At 41.6% G+C, this 16,330-nt stretch overlaps 1 protein-coding gene across 4 annotated transcripts in view; it reads right to left on the reverse strand.

Annotated features, from left to right (window-relative positions):
• NCAM2 (neural cell adhesion molecule 2) overlaps positions 1–16,330 on the reverse strand; it is a 627,216-nt gene that overhangs the window by 140,874 nt on the left and 470,012 nt on the right. For 3 of the 4 annotated variants that reach the window (XM_069760881.1, XM_069760880.1, XM_069760882.1), the window contains exons 12-13: positions 14,104–14,277; positions 12,511–12,630 (exon numbers count right to left, since the gene is read on the reverse strand). In XM_069760881.1, coding sequence (XP_069616982.1) covers positions 12,511–12,630; positions 14,104–14,277 — 294 coding nt within the window. Of the gene's footprint in view, positions 1–1,920; positions 3,336–12,510; positions 12,631–14,103; positions 14,278–16,330 lie in introns of those variants that run through there. The other variant, XM_069760883.1, reaches the window with a different exon arrangement.

Below are 16,330 nucleotides of genomic sequence, written 5' to 3' on the forward strand. Positions count from 1 at the left end.
CGACCACAGGGGGCGCTTACAGCAGGCCGGCATCAGTAACCATAGAGGTCTCAAGCACCTGACGCATCGCTGACCCCCGATCATGTGACAGGGTCGGCAATGCGTTCATTTCCTGCCACGGAGCCAGAAGCGCCGCTTAAATGCAGCTGTTGGCGGCATTTAACTAGTTAATAGCGGCTGGTGAATCACGATTTCACCCGCCGCTATTGCGGGCACATGTCCCGGATTTGATGCGGGCTCACTGCCTCAGCCCGGCATCAAAGTGCGGTATCTGACCTCGGACGTACTATCTCGTCCGAGGTCAGAAAGAGGTTAGGCTAATTTCACACTAGCGTCGTGCACTGCTCGTCGCTATGCGACGTTGCGGCGCACCGACGCATACTGTGGAAGCGCCGCACAATGGGGCAGCGGATGCTGTTTTTCAATGCATCCGCTGCCCCATTGTGAGGTGCGGGGAGGTTGGGGCGGAGTTCTGGCCGCGCATGCGCGGTCAGAAAAGACGGTCACAACGCACAAAAAAGCGTTACATGCAATGTTTTTTGGTGGTGACGGTCCGCCATAACACGACGCAACCGTCGCACGACGGTTGCGACGTGTGGCAAAGCGTCGCAATGCGTCACTAATGTTAGTCAATGAAGAAAAAATGCATCCTGCAAGCAATTTAGCAGGATGCGTTTTTTCTCCAAAACGACGCATTGCGACATGCAGTGCACGACGCTAGTGTGAAAGTAGCCTTAAGGGTAGGTTAATTTTAACATTGAGAGATGGAATATCAGAAATGAATTCCAGAAAACAACATTGTATAAATTATATGAATTTATTTGCATTCTGCAGGGAGAAATAAGTATCTGACCCCTTTGTCAAACAAGACTTAATACTTAGGTCACTTTCTGATGACACATTGCTTTTAAGGCCTTGGTTTGGCCACATACCTGACCAGGATCATTGTTAAAAAATTGCAAAGTTTGCAGAAGGGTGTAATTCCCAAACAAATTGTGGCTTTTTGTTCTTTTCCACTGCATCAGACTTTTTTAAAACATGAGTAGTGATTAGTGAGCAGGATCAGTCCCAGCATGATTACTGGTGTAAAGCCACGAGCTGGTGTAAAGATCATATTCTGGAGCATTGAAAAATATTTAGAATTGAGAGTCCTCAGTGGTTGATACTAGGGTTGAGCGACTTTTCTTTTTATAGGATCGGGTCGGGTTTCACGAAACTCGACTTTTTCAAAAGTCGGGTCGAGTGAAATCGGCCGATCCTATAGAAAAGTCGGGGTCGGCCGAAACTCGAAACCCAATGCAGTGCATTGGGTTTCTAATGGTTCCCAGGGTCTGAAGGAGAGGAAACTCTCCTTCAGGCCCTGGGATCCATATTCAAGTGTAAAATAAAGAATCAAAATAAAAAATATTGATATACTTACTCTCGGACGCGCCCGGGTTCTTACCGGCAGCCTTCCTTCCTAAGAATGAACGCCTGAAGGACCTTCGATGACGTCGCGGCTTGTGATTGGTCGCGTGAGGACAATAAAACAATCCTTATCTAAGAATTGGCCCAATATTTATGGACGTAACTGTTTATCACCCATGGTAATTCTGCTTCATGTCACCTGGCTTATCCATGGTGGTTTTTTTTTTTTTTCTATACGATGTTGTGAATAAATATGTGATTCTTCAGAATTTGTTTTAGTCTTTGCCTGATGAAGAGACGTATGTAGTCTCGAAAGCTTGCAATTTGTTACCATCTTTTCAGTTAGCCATTAAAAGGCATCAACCACTGAGGACTCTCAATTCTAAATATTTTTCTGTCTACTGGCTAACACGGTACCAAGATATATCTCTTTCCTGTATTCTGGAGCATTGAAATTCAGCACATCTTATACCGGTGAGGTTTTGGTTAAAGACAAGACAGATTGAGCGATAATACAAAATAATTGATTTTATTTCTTTGTTTAGTCAATTCACATACTGGATAATGATTTTTCAGCCATTAGAAGATTTGGAAAAAAAATTGGGGAAATTACAAATTTTATTTAGACAATTGTTAAATAGTCATTTGAGGATCGATTCTCATTTTATTCTACACACTGCAATGCAATACTATTGGTAAACTGATGTTTCCAGCAAAATAGCAAGACCGGAAGCATGATTAACAACTAATTGCACCATTTATTTTTTTTTTATAAAAGGTCTATTGTGACCATTAACTATAGCTAGCTGTGAAATCCAAAGGGAGAAATGACTGCACTTTTATCCTTAAAGAAAGAAAAAAGCAAAACAAATTCTAAATTGTAATTATTGATATTATTTATACCTTTTGCTGCTTTCTCATTTTTGGTGAGTGTTTTAGTATTGAATTAATTAACCAAATTGAACAAAACTGAATCACTATTGTCAAACATCATGGTGCTTATCACTTGGCAATAGAAAATGCATTTTGTTAAAAGAAAATTTTCCTGGTTTAAATATTTGTCCAAGGCTGAAATATTGATAACCTAGCTACTGGCTAAGCAATCAATACCAAATATATCAGTGCCTGTCAATCCCACTCATCAACTCTTAGCAAGTCCTATGGTTGCTAGAAGTATATAATATAATTAGCCAAAACACCACAGCTCCGTATATTGCGTAGTGGCCATTATCAGATAGTTCAGTGAACAGGTATGCTTTCGGGCAGACGTAGGCAAAGTGTGGCCCAAGAGCAACATGTGGCCCTTTGGGTGTTTGTGCTGACCACAGATTGGGCTAGCCAAACAGTTGGATTCAGTGGTGTCCTGCACTACATGGCCACCACCTGTACAGCATCTATCTTTTAGTTTCAATAGATTTTTATTTTCTCAATAAAATTTAACAGTAATTATCCCTTGCAAGGGATTATCATTCAATTGTAAATGTAAATTATGTAACATAAGAACATGAGTCGTATAATAAGAACAACTAAACTTATTCAAAGTAAACATTAAAACAGTAATACATGGACAAAGAAGGAAAACACGTAAGGATAGGGGGGGGGGGGGTTGAATAGCCATTGAGCATTTTGCAACAGGAATGAGTGCAAAAAGAGTCAAAACCATCACAAGGATAATAATAAGGTCTGTTCCAGATTACTATTAACATCCATGTCAATCCAAGGTCGCCAAGTCTGATAGAAAATGTCCCATGTGTCATTTCTCGTGGCCTGGATACGCTCATAGAGAAGTATGGTGTTCATCTTGTTCATTACCGCCGACATCGAAAGCGAGGGAGTCTTCCATTTCGATGCAATGTGTAGTCTTGCTGCCATACAGAGTTGGGCAACCAAATTGTGAAGCTTATTGGAAGAACCCGGTATCTTAGTCCCTAGAAGAAACACTGTAGGGTTTAATAAAACTCTCTTGCCAGACATTCTCTCCACCACAGACCGTACCCCCCTCCACAGTGCCGAGACCACCGGGCATCCCCACCAGACATGTTCTATGTCGCCCCGCGCCCCACATCCCTGGAAACAACGATCTGATGTGTTAGGGTATATGGCGTGCAATTTACTTGGGACTAGATAGGTTCTGTGCAAGAGCTTTATAGATGTCTCAATTAGCGACGTTTGACAACTTCCCCTGGTAAGTGTAATACAACTTCTACGCCATTCCTCTAAGGACATTGATATATTTAGATCAGCCTCCCACTGTTCCATGAATTTTAGTTTTTCATCTCCCTGGGTGTCATTTAAGGATGAGTAAATGAGTGAAATGGTTCCTCTTCCCAAGGGGTCTATCATACATCTTTGTTCATAGTTAGTCGGGCGCGGGGGAACCCTATGTTGTAATATCTGGTTAGCAAAATGGAATATTTGACATATGCGTAGTGCCTCTCTTGCTGGTGGGGTGAATTTCTGAGTAAACTCTTGTCGGGTAAGTAACGTGTGGAATGGGGTGCAAAGCTGCCTCAAAGTGAAAATGCCATTCGAGATCCACCATGAGAATGGGCGGGGGTCCAGCCCTGGTAAAAAGTCAGGATTATGGAAGAGGTGTGTCATCAGGGAGGATTTAGATTGGAGATTATGCTTAAATCTCTCTTTTCACCAAATGATTAAGGAATGGAAAGTGAATGGGGCTGCTATGTGTATACCCTTTGGGAGTTTTTGCATAGTCCAAAGAAGGCCCGGAAGGGAAAAAGGTGCCAACAAGAAGGATTCCAACTCAATCCATCTAGGTTGAGTGTTTTTATCAGTGCAGGACGATGCTAGCTGGGCTAATTGAGCCGATTTGTAATACAGCATAAAGTTGGGTATAGATAATCCACCCAACCTCCTGTGTCTAAATAGGGTTTTTTGTCTGATCCGGGGTTTCTTTCGCTGCAAAAGGAATTTTGAGATCATGATATGGATCTCATGTATTGTTCTAGACGGTATCGAAATGGGTAAGGACCGGAAGAGGTATAAAAATTTTAAGAGGGAGACCATCTTAATGGCATGTAACCTGCCGAGCCAAGAGAGCGTCATGGAGGACCATCTAGTAAGATCTGATTGGAGACTCTTTATTAATGGGAGGTAGTTCCATTTGAATAAGGACGACTTATGCGGGGTCAAGTTTACTCCCAAATAGGTTAGGTAATGATCTTTTTTAGTGAATTTAAATTGGGAAACTATGTTATTCTGCACTTCTCCTGGGGTATTGATGAATAAGGCCTCTGACTTATCTATGTTAATTTTAAGGCCTGAAATCATCTCAAAGTCATGTAGGACTGTGAATAGGTTCGGGAGTGTGGTAATTGGGTTGGTGAGCGTCAGAAGTAGGTCATCCGCAAAAAGACTTGTTTTATACTGCTTGCCCAGGTCTCGTGGTCCATGTATATTGGGGTTAACTCGGACTGCCTCTGCCAGGGGCTCCATAGCTAATGCAAACAGGGCGGGGGACAGCGGGCAACCTTGTCTCGTGCCTCGCTGTATATTGATAGGAGTAGGTTTATTAGAGGGTAGTTTTAAGCCGTAGGGCTATCGTATAATAATTTAAGGCTTGATATAATGTTTGGTGGAATGCCGAATTTTGCCAAGACTTCGAATAGATAGGACCAGGAGATGGAATCGAAGGCCTTCTCAATATCGAGAGCCAACACCAAAAGGGATTGTTTGAGGTGATTAGCTGAATGTATGAGGTTAAGATTTCGTCTAATATTATCTGGGCCTTGCCTTTTGGGTATAAATCCTACTTGGTTGCAATGTATTAGACCAGGTAGGATGGTATTAAGTCTGGCAGTAATGATGGACGTGAAAATTTTTAAGTCTACATTCAATAGGGAGATGGATCTGAAATTTTTGGGGTATAAATGGTCTTTCTTTGGTTTAGGGATAAGTGTCACGTGAGCTGTATAGAATTCAGATGGCATTTGCTTTCCATCTAGTAGAGCATTACAATATTGTTGAATGTGGGATGTAAGTACATCTCCGAATTTTTTATAATAGATCGCAGTAAGGCCATCGGGCCCGGGGGCTTTATTTTTTTTTAGATTTTTAAGTGCTAGTGTTACCTCCTCTACAGTGACAGGGGTCTGAAGGGAAGCAGCAGCTGGAGTAGATATTTTAGGAAGTGTCAATTTTTCTAGAAAAGAATGAAGATGTCGCGGAGGGGGGGGGGGGGTTGGGGGGCAGTATATAGTATTTGGTAGTATTTGTGAAATGTATTATAAATTACTTCTGGATGGGCCGTAATATGACCATTCGGGTCCTTGATGGAGGGAATATTATTTAAAAGTTCCCTTTTCCTGAGCATACGAGCCAGCATGCTGCTGGGCTTGTTGGCGTATCTGTAGAAAGATGATTTAATCCATGTCAATGTTTTTTCAGTTCTGTTTGTTAATAGCGTATTTAATTGTAGTTTAACATCATGAATCTGTTTGATTAAGTAGAGCGACGTATTAGTTTGGTTTGCCTGTTCCAACTTAGAAAGTTTGTTTTCCAATTGTAACTGCTGTTCCGATCTTTGTTTCTTTTTAGTAGAGGCAATTTTAATTAGGGATCCGATTATGAATTTTTTGTGTGCCATCCACACTGAGCCAGGTGAAACATCCCCAGTGTTATTGGCCTCAAAATAGATATTTAGGTCTTTTTTAATGTCTGCTAAAATGGTAGAGTCATTGAGTAGGGACTCATTCAACCTCCATTTGAATAGTCTAGAGGTTACAATGTCAAATTTGAACATTGATAGGACAACGTCATGGTCTGACCATGATGAAGGGATATGCCGAGAAAAGAGGATCGAGGGGAGGGTTGCAGCAGAGGTTAGGTGAAGGTCTATTCTTGAGTAGGATTTTTGCGCTGGTGAGTAGTATGTGTATCCCCGTATGGACCCATTTAGTTCCCTCCAAGCATCCGCAATATGATTTTCCCTCATCAGTTGGAGGATCTTTTTCCTATCAGCTTTTGTTATGTCCGTAGGTTTTAAGGAGCTGCTATCTAGTGATGGGTTTATAGTAAGGTTGAAATCGCCACACCAGATAAGGTGTTGGTATGTGAATGAGGTGAGTTTTGATAAGATTAGTTGAAAGGTGTGGGTCTGTGCCTCAGCAGGAGAGTAACTATTGACGATGTATATATTGAGGCCCTGGGAAGTTCCAAGGAGGATGACAAATCTACCCTCTGGGTCAGAGTATGTGTTAGTGCATTGAAATGGGAAGTTATTTCTGATAAAGATGGCTACACCTCTCCTCTTGCGGTCCCAGGACGACAGATAATGTTGTGAGAAGTGCGAATCAAAGTACTTTGGGAATGAGGAGGTAGGGAAATGAGTCTCCTGTAAACATATTATATCAGGTTTCTGTTTCTGATAATCTAAAAAAGCCTTCTTGCGCTTTGTAGGCGAAATGAATCCCCGGACATTGTGAGAAAGGACTCTACACATGTTTAAATGTGTGTGTATTGCTAATGAATGTGAGGCAGTAAACTAAGGTCACAGTAGCCTCTATCCCATCACTGCGTTTGGTTATTTTGAGAATATAACGACTATTTCTAAAGAGAGACATAAGGAAGAAGACAGACATGGGGAAGACAGCAACAGACAAAACAGATAGTACAGTCAAAAGGACACTAAGTCCAAGTATTATGGTGATCTGGGTTCCCATAATAAGTAGTAAACCAGTGGTCACCAATTTCAGGCAGCATGTGATGACTCCGAGGGTCCCAACCCCTGTGGGAGGTTAGTAAAATAACAAAAAAAAAAAAAAAGGGGGAGGGGTGGGGGGGTGTTAAATGGGAAAAGCGAGGAAGGATAGTGGGGTAGGGAAAGATGGTGGGTTGGGGAGGGTGGGTGGAATTTGGGTAACTATAATAAACTTGTGATATGTAAACCAGGCACAGGTTGTTAATATACTCATCTGGATCCATTATATAATAGATAGGACAAATTCAGGTATTGTAGAGACCGCAATTGTCAAACGAGTCACAACTTCCTTTCATGTTGATGTCCCATCTAGTCAGGTGATCCTTGCATTTTGGCTCCTTGTTCTGGGGGAGTCCTTCCATTCCCTTATCGGTCTGGATCTTCTTTGAGGTAGAGGTGGGATGTCGGTGGAAATCGGTATTCCCGCTTTGGTTAGCGCCTGTTTTCCCTCCTCTAATGACTGGCAGACATATAATTGTGAGTTAGCTGTAAAATTTAGGGCGAAAGGGAACCCCCATCGGTATTTAATCTGGGCTCCCTGGAGGGAGGCTGTGATGGGTCTGAGTGACCTCCTTCTGGCCAGCGTGGCCGCCGCAATGTCCGCATAAATATGGACAGTATCCGGTAAGCCGGGTAATACAGGCTGGTTTCTGGCTGCCATTAGGATTAAGTCTCGCGTTTCCTCGTAGTGTAGTTTTAATATTACGTCTCTAGGTATTTCACTCGAACGAGGCCTACCCAGGGCCCTGTGAATTCTAGTGATATGAAGGAGAGTCGGATCTAAGTCAGGCAGGAGTGCTTTAAAGAGAGCGGTCGCTGTATCCTCTAGGGCGACTATATGTTCAGGGAGGCCTCTTATTCTCAGGTTGCCCCTGCGTGACCTGTTTTCGTAATCTTCACACCGAAGCTCCAATTCAGTGATGCGGTCGGTGTGGCGCTTAAGTGTGTCATGGTCGTCCTCCAATGCATCAGTTATGGCCTCCACCTTCTCCTCTAGGCAGGTTGTGCGCTGCAGAACGTCCTGTAACTGTGTCGCTATACTTTGCATGGCAGAGGACAGCTCTGTCCGGAAGGTCTCCTGTAGTGATTTTATAAGCGCCGCTGTGGAGACCGTGGTCTCTGTGTTTGCGGCTGCTTCTCCCTGTTCTCCGTCTCCCTCGGCCATCAGGGCTGCAGCCGGAGATGGGGCGGCCGCGGCGGCCATTTTGGATGCGTTGCCGCTTAATAGGAGCTCCGATATGGAGCGGCCTGCTGGCTGAGTTGTACTGCCTTTTTTAGGCATTACCGTCCGTCGCACTCCCGGGGGTGTAGGCGATCCGAAGGCGGTGTTTCTGCTGTGTCCTGGATGCTGAAAGGGGTTATTTCGGGACCATCGGACAGCGGAGCTTAGCGCGACATGTCCGCCGCTGCCAGAGTCCGCGCATGCGCCAGCATCTATCTTTTATTAGATATCTTCATCCTCAGGAAACAGATACCAGTGAATACAATGATGGAAGTGATAGGGAAATCAGGGACCACCTAAGTGGGTTCTCATAATTCATACATATGTCTCCATGAATATGTCCAGACATGCCTTTTGCTAAATCATTCTGTTGACTACTAGGAACTGCTGAGATAGGTGAAACCTAATCAAGAAAGGGGACTTAGGACATTAGCCCCTTACGTGTCTCAACTCAAGTAACTTTTTTATGTAAGAATCACCTGTCCACAGTTCTGGCCTTATTAGGAATAAGTATGATTAATTGAGAATGATCTTACATGTAATAAACAGTTGATTTGCGCACGAACATGATGTATACGCCTACTCAAAAGTGTATAAAACTGAAGGTCCGTTCCTGGAATAAACGCAGCTGATACAGATACCACATCTGATCTCTGTCCATCATTTCTCTGGAGAAATTCACACATTTGGCAGCCATCCAATATCCCTAAAGGTCTGACTTGCAGACCAACCTAACAGAAGCGGGAGCTGTTGGATGCCTCTTCCATCACTAAGCCTTTGCATCTGAGAGAACAGCAGGTGCTATGACTTGATTACATTGCATCAGCTGTGCCTCAGCACACAGCGCAGACTGGTGCAGTGGGGAAACGGAGTGAGGTATGTAGCTGTTTTTTTTCTAATTCACAGTACATTGTGGGAAATTGTAGGGTCATCATGTTGCAGCCTATGGGGCATGTTAAGGGACATCATGATGTGCCCCATGGGGCATGTTTAGGGACATTATGCTGTGCCCTAAAGTGCAAGTATAGACATTGTGCTGTGCTCTGAGGGACAAGAGTGAGGGGCTGTGTGGGGATACTATACTATGTCAGGGGGCTTTGTGGGTATATTATACTATGTAAGGGGGCTGTGTGGGATGGAAGGGGCTCTGTCTGAGGGACATCAATACTGTATGGGGGGCATTGTGGGGACATTATGCTGTGATATGGGCTCTGTGGGGACATCATACTGTGGAGAGGCATTATACAATGTGAGAGGCTTTATGGGGACATCATGTGTGACAGTACAGTATAAAGCATGACTGGGTTTGTAGTGATACACACTATTTGAGTGGCTGTGTGAAGACATCATACTATGTGGAGAGCTGTGTTGAGCATCATACTATGCGGGGACATCACAATGTGTGTGGGGACTGTGTGAGCCATCATATTGTGTTGTGAGCTGTTGATTTAGATATAACAGCTGAATAAAGGTGAGCTGCATAATATATTGCTTAAGATAACCAGCGATGCTCTAGGTGTGCTGAACGCTTATGGAGGAAAACTCGCACACCAGAAGACTTTATACACTTCAAATTTATGTTAAGAACCTAGAATTCTGCCCCTTCACCTAACCAAACAAACCTACTTCACCACCCTGATCTCCTCACTATCCAACAACACCAAGAAACTTTTTGACACATTTCACTTCCACTTCAGGCCGAAAGCACAAGCCTCTATCACAGACATTTGTGCTGATGACCTGGCCTCCCACTTTTTAGAGAAAATAGATAATATCCGTTAGGAAATCCGCTTCCAGCCACCAAGTGCAGTGACTCCCATCCCTTCCTGCATTTACCCTGGCTCACTATCCACATTCGATCCCATCCCAGAAGAAGCGGTGTCCAAGCTCCTCTCTTCTTCTCGTCCGACTACATGCACTTCTGACCCCGTTCCCTCTCATCTCTTCCAGTCTCTCTCTCTAGTCGTCACAACTCACCTAACTAAAATTTTTAATCTCTCCCTCTCCTCTGGCATTTTCCCCTCCCCCTTCAAACACTACCATTACTTCATTACTAAAGAAACCCACCCTCGACCCATCCTGCACAAACAACTAAAGATCAGTCTCCAATCTCCCCTTCCTCGCTAAACTCTTGGAGCGCCTGATCTACTGCCGCCTTACCCGTTACCTCTCCACTCATTCCCTCCTAGACCCTTCACAGTCCGGCGTCCGCCCCTACCTTCAACAGAAACTGCACTCATCAAAGTGACCAATGACCTTCTGACAGTAAAATATAACAGTGACCAATCTCTACATGCCAGTGACTGTCTGTCCGTAGTCTCCAAAATCATGTCCGCTCTCTATCTGAAACTCAACCTCTCCAAAAATGAATTTCTTCTGCTCCCACCATCTACTAACCTCCCTAAGTCTGACATTTCCCTCTCTGTGGTTGGCACCATAATAACACCCCGGCAGCAGGCGCGCTGTCTGGGTGTTATGCTTGACTCTGATCTCTCCTTCACCTCCCATATACAATCTCTTGCCTGCTCGTGCCGCTTACTCTTAAAGAACATCTCTAGAATCCGCCCTTTTCTCACCATGGAAACAACAAAAACCCTCATTGTAGCCTTGATCCACTCCCGCCTGGACTACTGCAATGCTCTATTAATTGGCCTCCCCCTTACTCGACTTTCCCCTCTCCAGTCTATCCTTAATGCAGCAGCTAGGGTTGTCCATCTAGCTAATCGGTATTCAGACATGTCCGCTCTTCGCCAGTCATTACACTGGCTACCCATTCATTATAGAATCCAATTCAAAGTACTTGTTCTCACCCACAAAGCTCTCCACAGTGCGGCACCCCCTTCCATCGTCTCTCTCATTTCGGTCTATCGGCCTAACCGACCACTGCTCTCTGCAAATGACTTTTGACTAACCTCTGCACTAATCCGTACCTCATAATCCCATCAACAAGACTTATCCCGCGCTGCGCCAATCCTCTGGTATGCTCTACCCCAAGATATTAGGACCATCCACAACTTGAATAGTTTTAGGCGCTCGCTCAAAACACATTTGTTCAGAGCGGCCTACCACGGTCACTAATCAAAGTCATTTTATGTTTGTGTATGTAGCCCATTCACTACTTCCATCTATCCCCCACCCCCTGAAGATGGCTGGACCATCATTGTAAATACATCATTGTAAATACACACCTGTACTTTGTATCTCCCCCACCTCATTGTAGATTGTCAGCTCTCACGAGCAGAGGCGGCTTATTTCGCTTTAATTATTGTATTGTTAATGTTTTTACTTGTGACTGTTGTGTTTGAAACTGTTAGACTGTAAAGTGCTGAGGAACATGTTGGCGCTATATAAATAAAGATTATTATTATTATAAAGCAGTCAATTATACTGTATGTTTTTTATCAGTTGCCACAGGGAAGAACACTTTACTTGTATTAACAGTAGCAGTGAGTCATCTGGCTTAATTAGGCTCAAGATTAAGTGATAAATATTGATATAAAACAATAATAATTAGCAGGATTAAGTTTGTCCGGTTGGTTTGGCCCTCCACAACAGGTACAATCTTTGATATGGCACTTGAGAAACTTAATTGCCCACCCTTGCTTTAGGGTATTTAAAAGATTCCATGATGAAAAGTTTGGCTGCCATGTAATACTACATTTCATCTGGCCCCAGCTTTGTTCTTTAATGATGATATTGAAAACCAGACCTGTAGCAATGCATCTCCCACGAAGCGAGTCATCGGTGACCTTCCTGAGCACTACTTTTTCTGGTCAGAAGGTTACATCGGGAGATTAAACCATTTCATAAAGCTAAAGGGGTATTACTGTCTCATACATTTTTTGCATATAAGGAGCTTGTCTATGACTTGATTCAAAGAATGATATGGTAGGTTGATCGTGGCCCCTGGGATGCAAGTTGTGCGCCCCTTTATAGGAATCCTTCAAAAAATGCTTCTACTCTGTTTTCGGCCCAGTGAAAGGCCTAAAAGGACATTGAATAACTCCTATTGCATCATTTAAATATTTGGGTCTTGTACAATCCCTAATATCCAACACAACACAGAATAAAAATTTTTTAACATGTTTTAAACTACGTAACAATACATTAAATGAACGCATAAAACACAAAGAATCGCAAAACACATATGTTTTATACTTACGAACAGGAAGAGTCTGAAAAATTTCTATTTTACTGTATTCTCCTTGTCCTTTACCATTAACAGCAGCAACCTTGACTTCATAAGTCGTATTGGCTTCCAAATTGGCCAGAACAACAATAGCTGCACGAATAAAAATGCCATTAAAGAGAAAGCATTAAAATACATAACAGTAACTCAGAAAACATATTGTAAATATGCCATTCATATAGTGTCACATTTGCTTGTCCTACTTTTTCATATCATAGGAAGAATTGATTTTCTTATTGGAAATCCGTGATACAACCTTGATGTTTGTCTGCTGCAGAAATATCTAAAAGCATATTAGTCTATGTTTATTGTAATAATGCAAAGTCATAGCTCTATTTTACTTGAATAGTAGTCAACTTGGCCAAGATCGGCTTGTTGCTTCTCCTCCCTCAGAACAAAGCAATCGGTGCCAGTCCTCTGCCGCTTTAAACTGATTTTGGACAGCAATACTTGCAAATCCTTTTGAAAGCTAAAAAAAAAAACTATTCACCTGATAACCAATTTTATAAAATGGTCTTTTAGAATATTATAGGAATTGATGGTCCCAAAGTGCTAAAGTTTTTTCTTAATCTTGATCCATGGTTTTTCCCTTTTTCTTTTTTTCTATACTATGTTGTGCATAAATATGTGATTCTTCAGAATTTGTTTTAGTCTTTGCCTGATGGAGAGACGTATGTAGTCTTGAAAGCTTGCAATTTGTTACCATCTTATCAGTTAGCCATTAAAAGGTATCAACCACTGAGGACTCTCAATTCTAAATATTTTTCTTAATCTTTAAGCATTTTACACAATCCAAGATAAGAGTTGTTGACTGGTCAAAAGATCTTAATAACTGTATTTATTGCATAGCGGCTTGTAATCATAACTTTGATGGGTCATTTCATGGTGACAAAAGCATATGTATAAAAGAGAGAAAAACAAGGCCACAAAACACAGTAATATACGGTACATAATAAATATTCCAAATGCTTGAATAACAGAAGTGGAGAGCTGACAATTTTAATGGAACTTGGAGAACTTAGAGGTGTACAATGTAATTCTTCAAAAGTTACCAGCTCTGGGATGTCTTCAAAAGTTAAGAAAGCGCCCTGCTGAACCCCATGACAGCTATCTTCGCAGCAACTGTGTTAGTTACACCCTACATTACCAAAGGCCAATCTTCTAAGAGACCTACTCTGATTAGATAACAGATTATATCTACTGTTCAGCCCCCATACACATTAGACTAATAAAACAGATATCGACGGGTTAGGCTCCCAGTCATGTATATGTGACCCCAAATTTTGGACCTGCAACTCTTTTGTTCTCCTATAAATTAGGTTTTATCATAGAGAAAACAAGAGTGCTCAGTGGAAAAGTTGCTACTGTGAATAGTAGAGCCAACTAAGATGCCTGACACCTGAAAGATTTGCCGAACCATTGTTACCTGACAACCATCTAATTTGTATGGTGGTCTTAAGACTATTATGACATATTAGAATAATGGATCCATCAGACTATACTACCCAATGTAAGTGCAGAATAGCATTGCAAAAGGTCAGCTCTCCATGTCCTGTAATTACTCACTTTGTGTTCCATGTGAATGAACAACTTTCCAAGTATCTGAAGACACTTCTTTAAAATCCATTTGGTAGTGATGTATGGGGACACCACCATGAGAGTCTGGTTTATTGAAAAATATTTTGGCATATGTCTGAGATAGTTCTATAACTCGCAAACCATGCGGACTGGAAGGCACATCTATGGGATCAAAAAACATCAAAGTAAATAAGTGTAGCTACAAAGTATTCAAGCACTAAGCATGAGAAAATAAGTCATCAAATTTCATAGCCCAAAAGAAGTCAATATGTCTGGATTATCGGTTAGTCACCAATCACACAAGGAGGCTAGCATATTAAAAGGACATGCTGTTCATTAATATTCTTCAAAATCTTCTTTAAAGCCAAGCTATCATAATAATTTATTTGATAAATATGAGTTGTACACGTAAACATAAGTAATGTAATTAATATGTCTTTCTAGAGAAAAGTGACAGTCTCAACATTTTTATCAATTTGCCTCTACTGGCTCTCCGCAAATGTCGATAAGTGTCATAAGTATAAAGAGTATCTGTCAGTAGGATTTCACAGGCCCAGTATACCTGTACAGAGCCGGTCCGTTCCTCCATTATAGGGAAATTAGTGTTTTAATTGAAATGCAAATGAGGCTGAAGAACTATTTGTAGACCTAAAGCCTCTGTCACTCCAACTCTATTTCACACACAGCGCTGCCTCCTTCTGCTTAACTGATGACTCCTTTGCCTGAAGTCACACAGTTACATCACCAGTACTGGGAGAATGGACTGGCCAAGTAAAAGTATTGATGGACTTATCTTTCAAAGCGCTACATACACAGATTAATAGTTTGGGGGTGAAATAGTACTGAAAATTTCCTTTTAAGAAAGAAGAAGAGTGCCACGTGGTAATACCATACCAACCACAATTTAACTGTTTTTTCAATCTTGCCAGAAAGGTACAGTCACCCTTTGTTTTTTTGATAAAGGACAATAATTAATACAGAATGGAATTATCACGTTTAATAACATTTTGGAAAAAATCATCAATAACCTTTGTTAGGCTGCATAATTTTAAAACGTTAACAAGCTGCAGAGGTACAATTGTAACTTCATATATATTTTATTGAAATTTGGCCAATATATTCTGGACCAAAACTGCAGAGATGTCACGAAATTTCAGCCCTCTACGGCTTTTCGAAAAAAAAAAGTTATTGCAATTTTAAAACGGAATAGTTACAATTCTACCTACTCAGCCGGTCGAAGGTTAATTTGGCTCAAGGAGAAAAGATCAATATTGACAAGATTGCGCACAAATAAAGCATTTTTGGAAATACCCCCTTCTACAGATTTCACAGGATGTTTGCATTTAGACAAGTCACTCAGCAGTTTGTATGCATGAAAAAAATCAGACAAATTGCTCAAATATGATGCGATTTGGGTTCAAATAAACCTAAGAGGAAAAACAGGAAACAAAATGAATAATTTAAATGGTTAATAAAAAAGGAATAGAATAAGTCAAGTAAGAGGCAGATGAACATGATCCTCTATGCATGCCTAATCAAGTAGGTGTAGTAAATAAGCATTGGTAAAAAAGTGACTCAGAGACGCTGAGATCTAGCAAGAAGTAGAGTTTGGTACATGTGGGAAAGAGCAAATTTGGCAAAATTAGAATCTTGTAGATTTACTCAAAATTGGCAGTGAAATTCAACTACATGTGATGCAAATTGAATCTGCCAGAAAAGGGTTTAAAAAATCTTATCTATGACCTTTCTTTTTTGGTCCCTCCCATACTCCTTTTGTCTACTATCCTCTTCCTTCCAGTCCTCTGGAGTTGCTATTCTTCACAAGCTTCCACACCTTCGGTTGGGGAGAGATTCACATAATTGCCTTTAATTAACGTCAGACATGGGTTACATCCCATGTGGTCATGTGGGACAAAGTGAAGAATGGAGGCTCCACAAAAGATAGAAGAGAAAAAAAATAGAGCTGATCAAAAGATTGATGGTGAAGGGAGAGGTATGGAAAGGACCAAGGAAAGGTGAGGAAAAAAAATTTAAGCTCTTCCTGGCCCTCTGAATTAATTTGGCTGCCATTTTTGCAAAAACAATTCAGATTCTGGGTGATAGAAATTTCTGAGGAAATTAATAACAAATGTGAATATTCCAAATTGATTTGATCATCTCAAACTGTTGTAAGGCAGCTACCGGACACATCGCTGATGTTTGATCGTTGATGGGA

Source organism: Ranitomeya imitator, chromosome 3 (assembly GCF_032444005.1).
Source record: "Ranitomeya imitator isolate aRanImi1 chromosome 3, aRanImi1.pri, whole genome shotgun sequence".
NCBI lineage: Eukaryota > Metazoa > Chordata > Amphibia > Anura > Dendrobatidae > Ranitomeya > Ranitomeya imitator.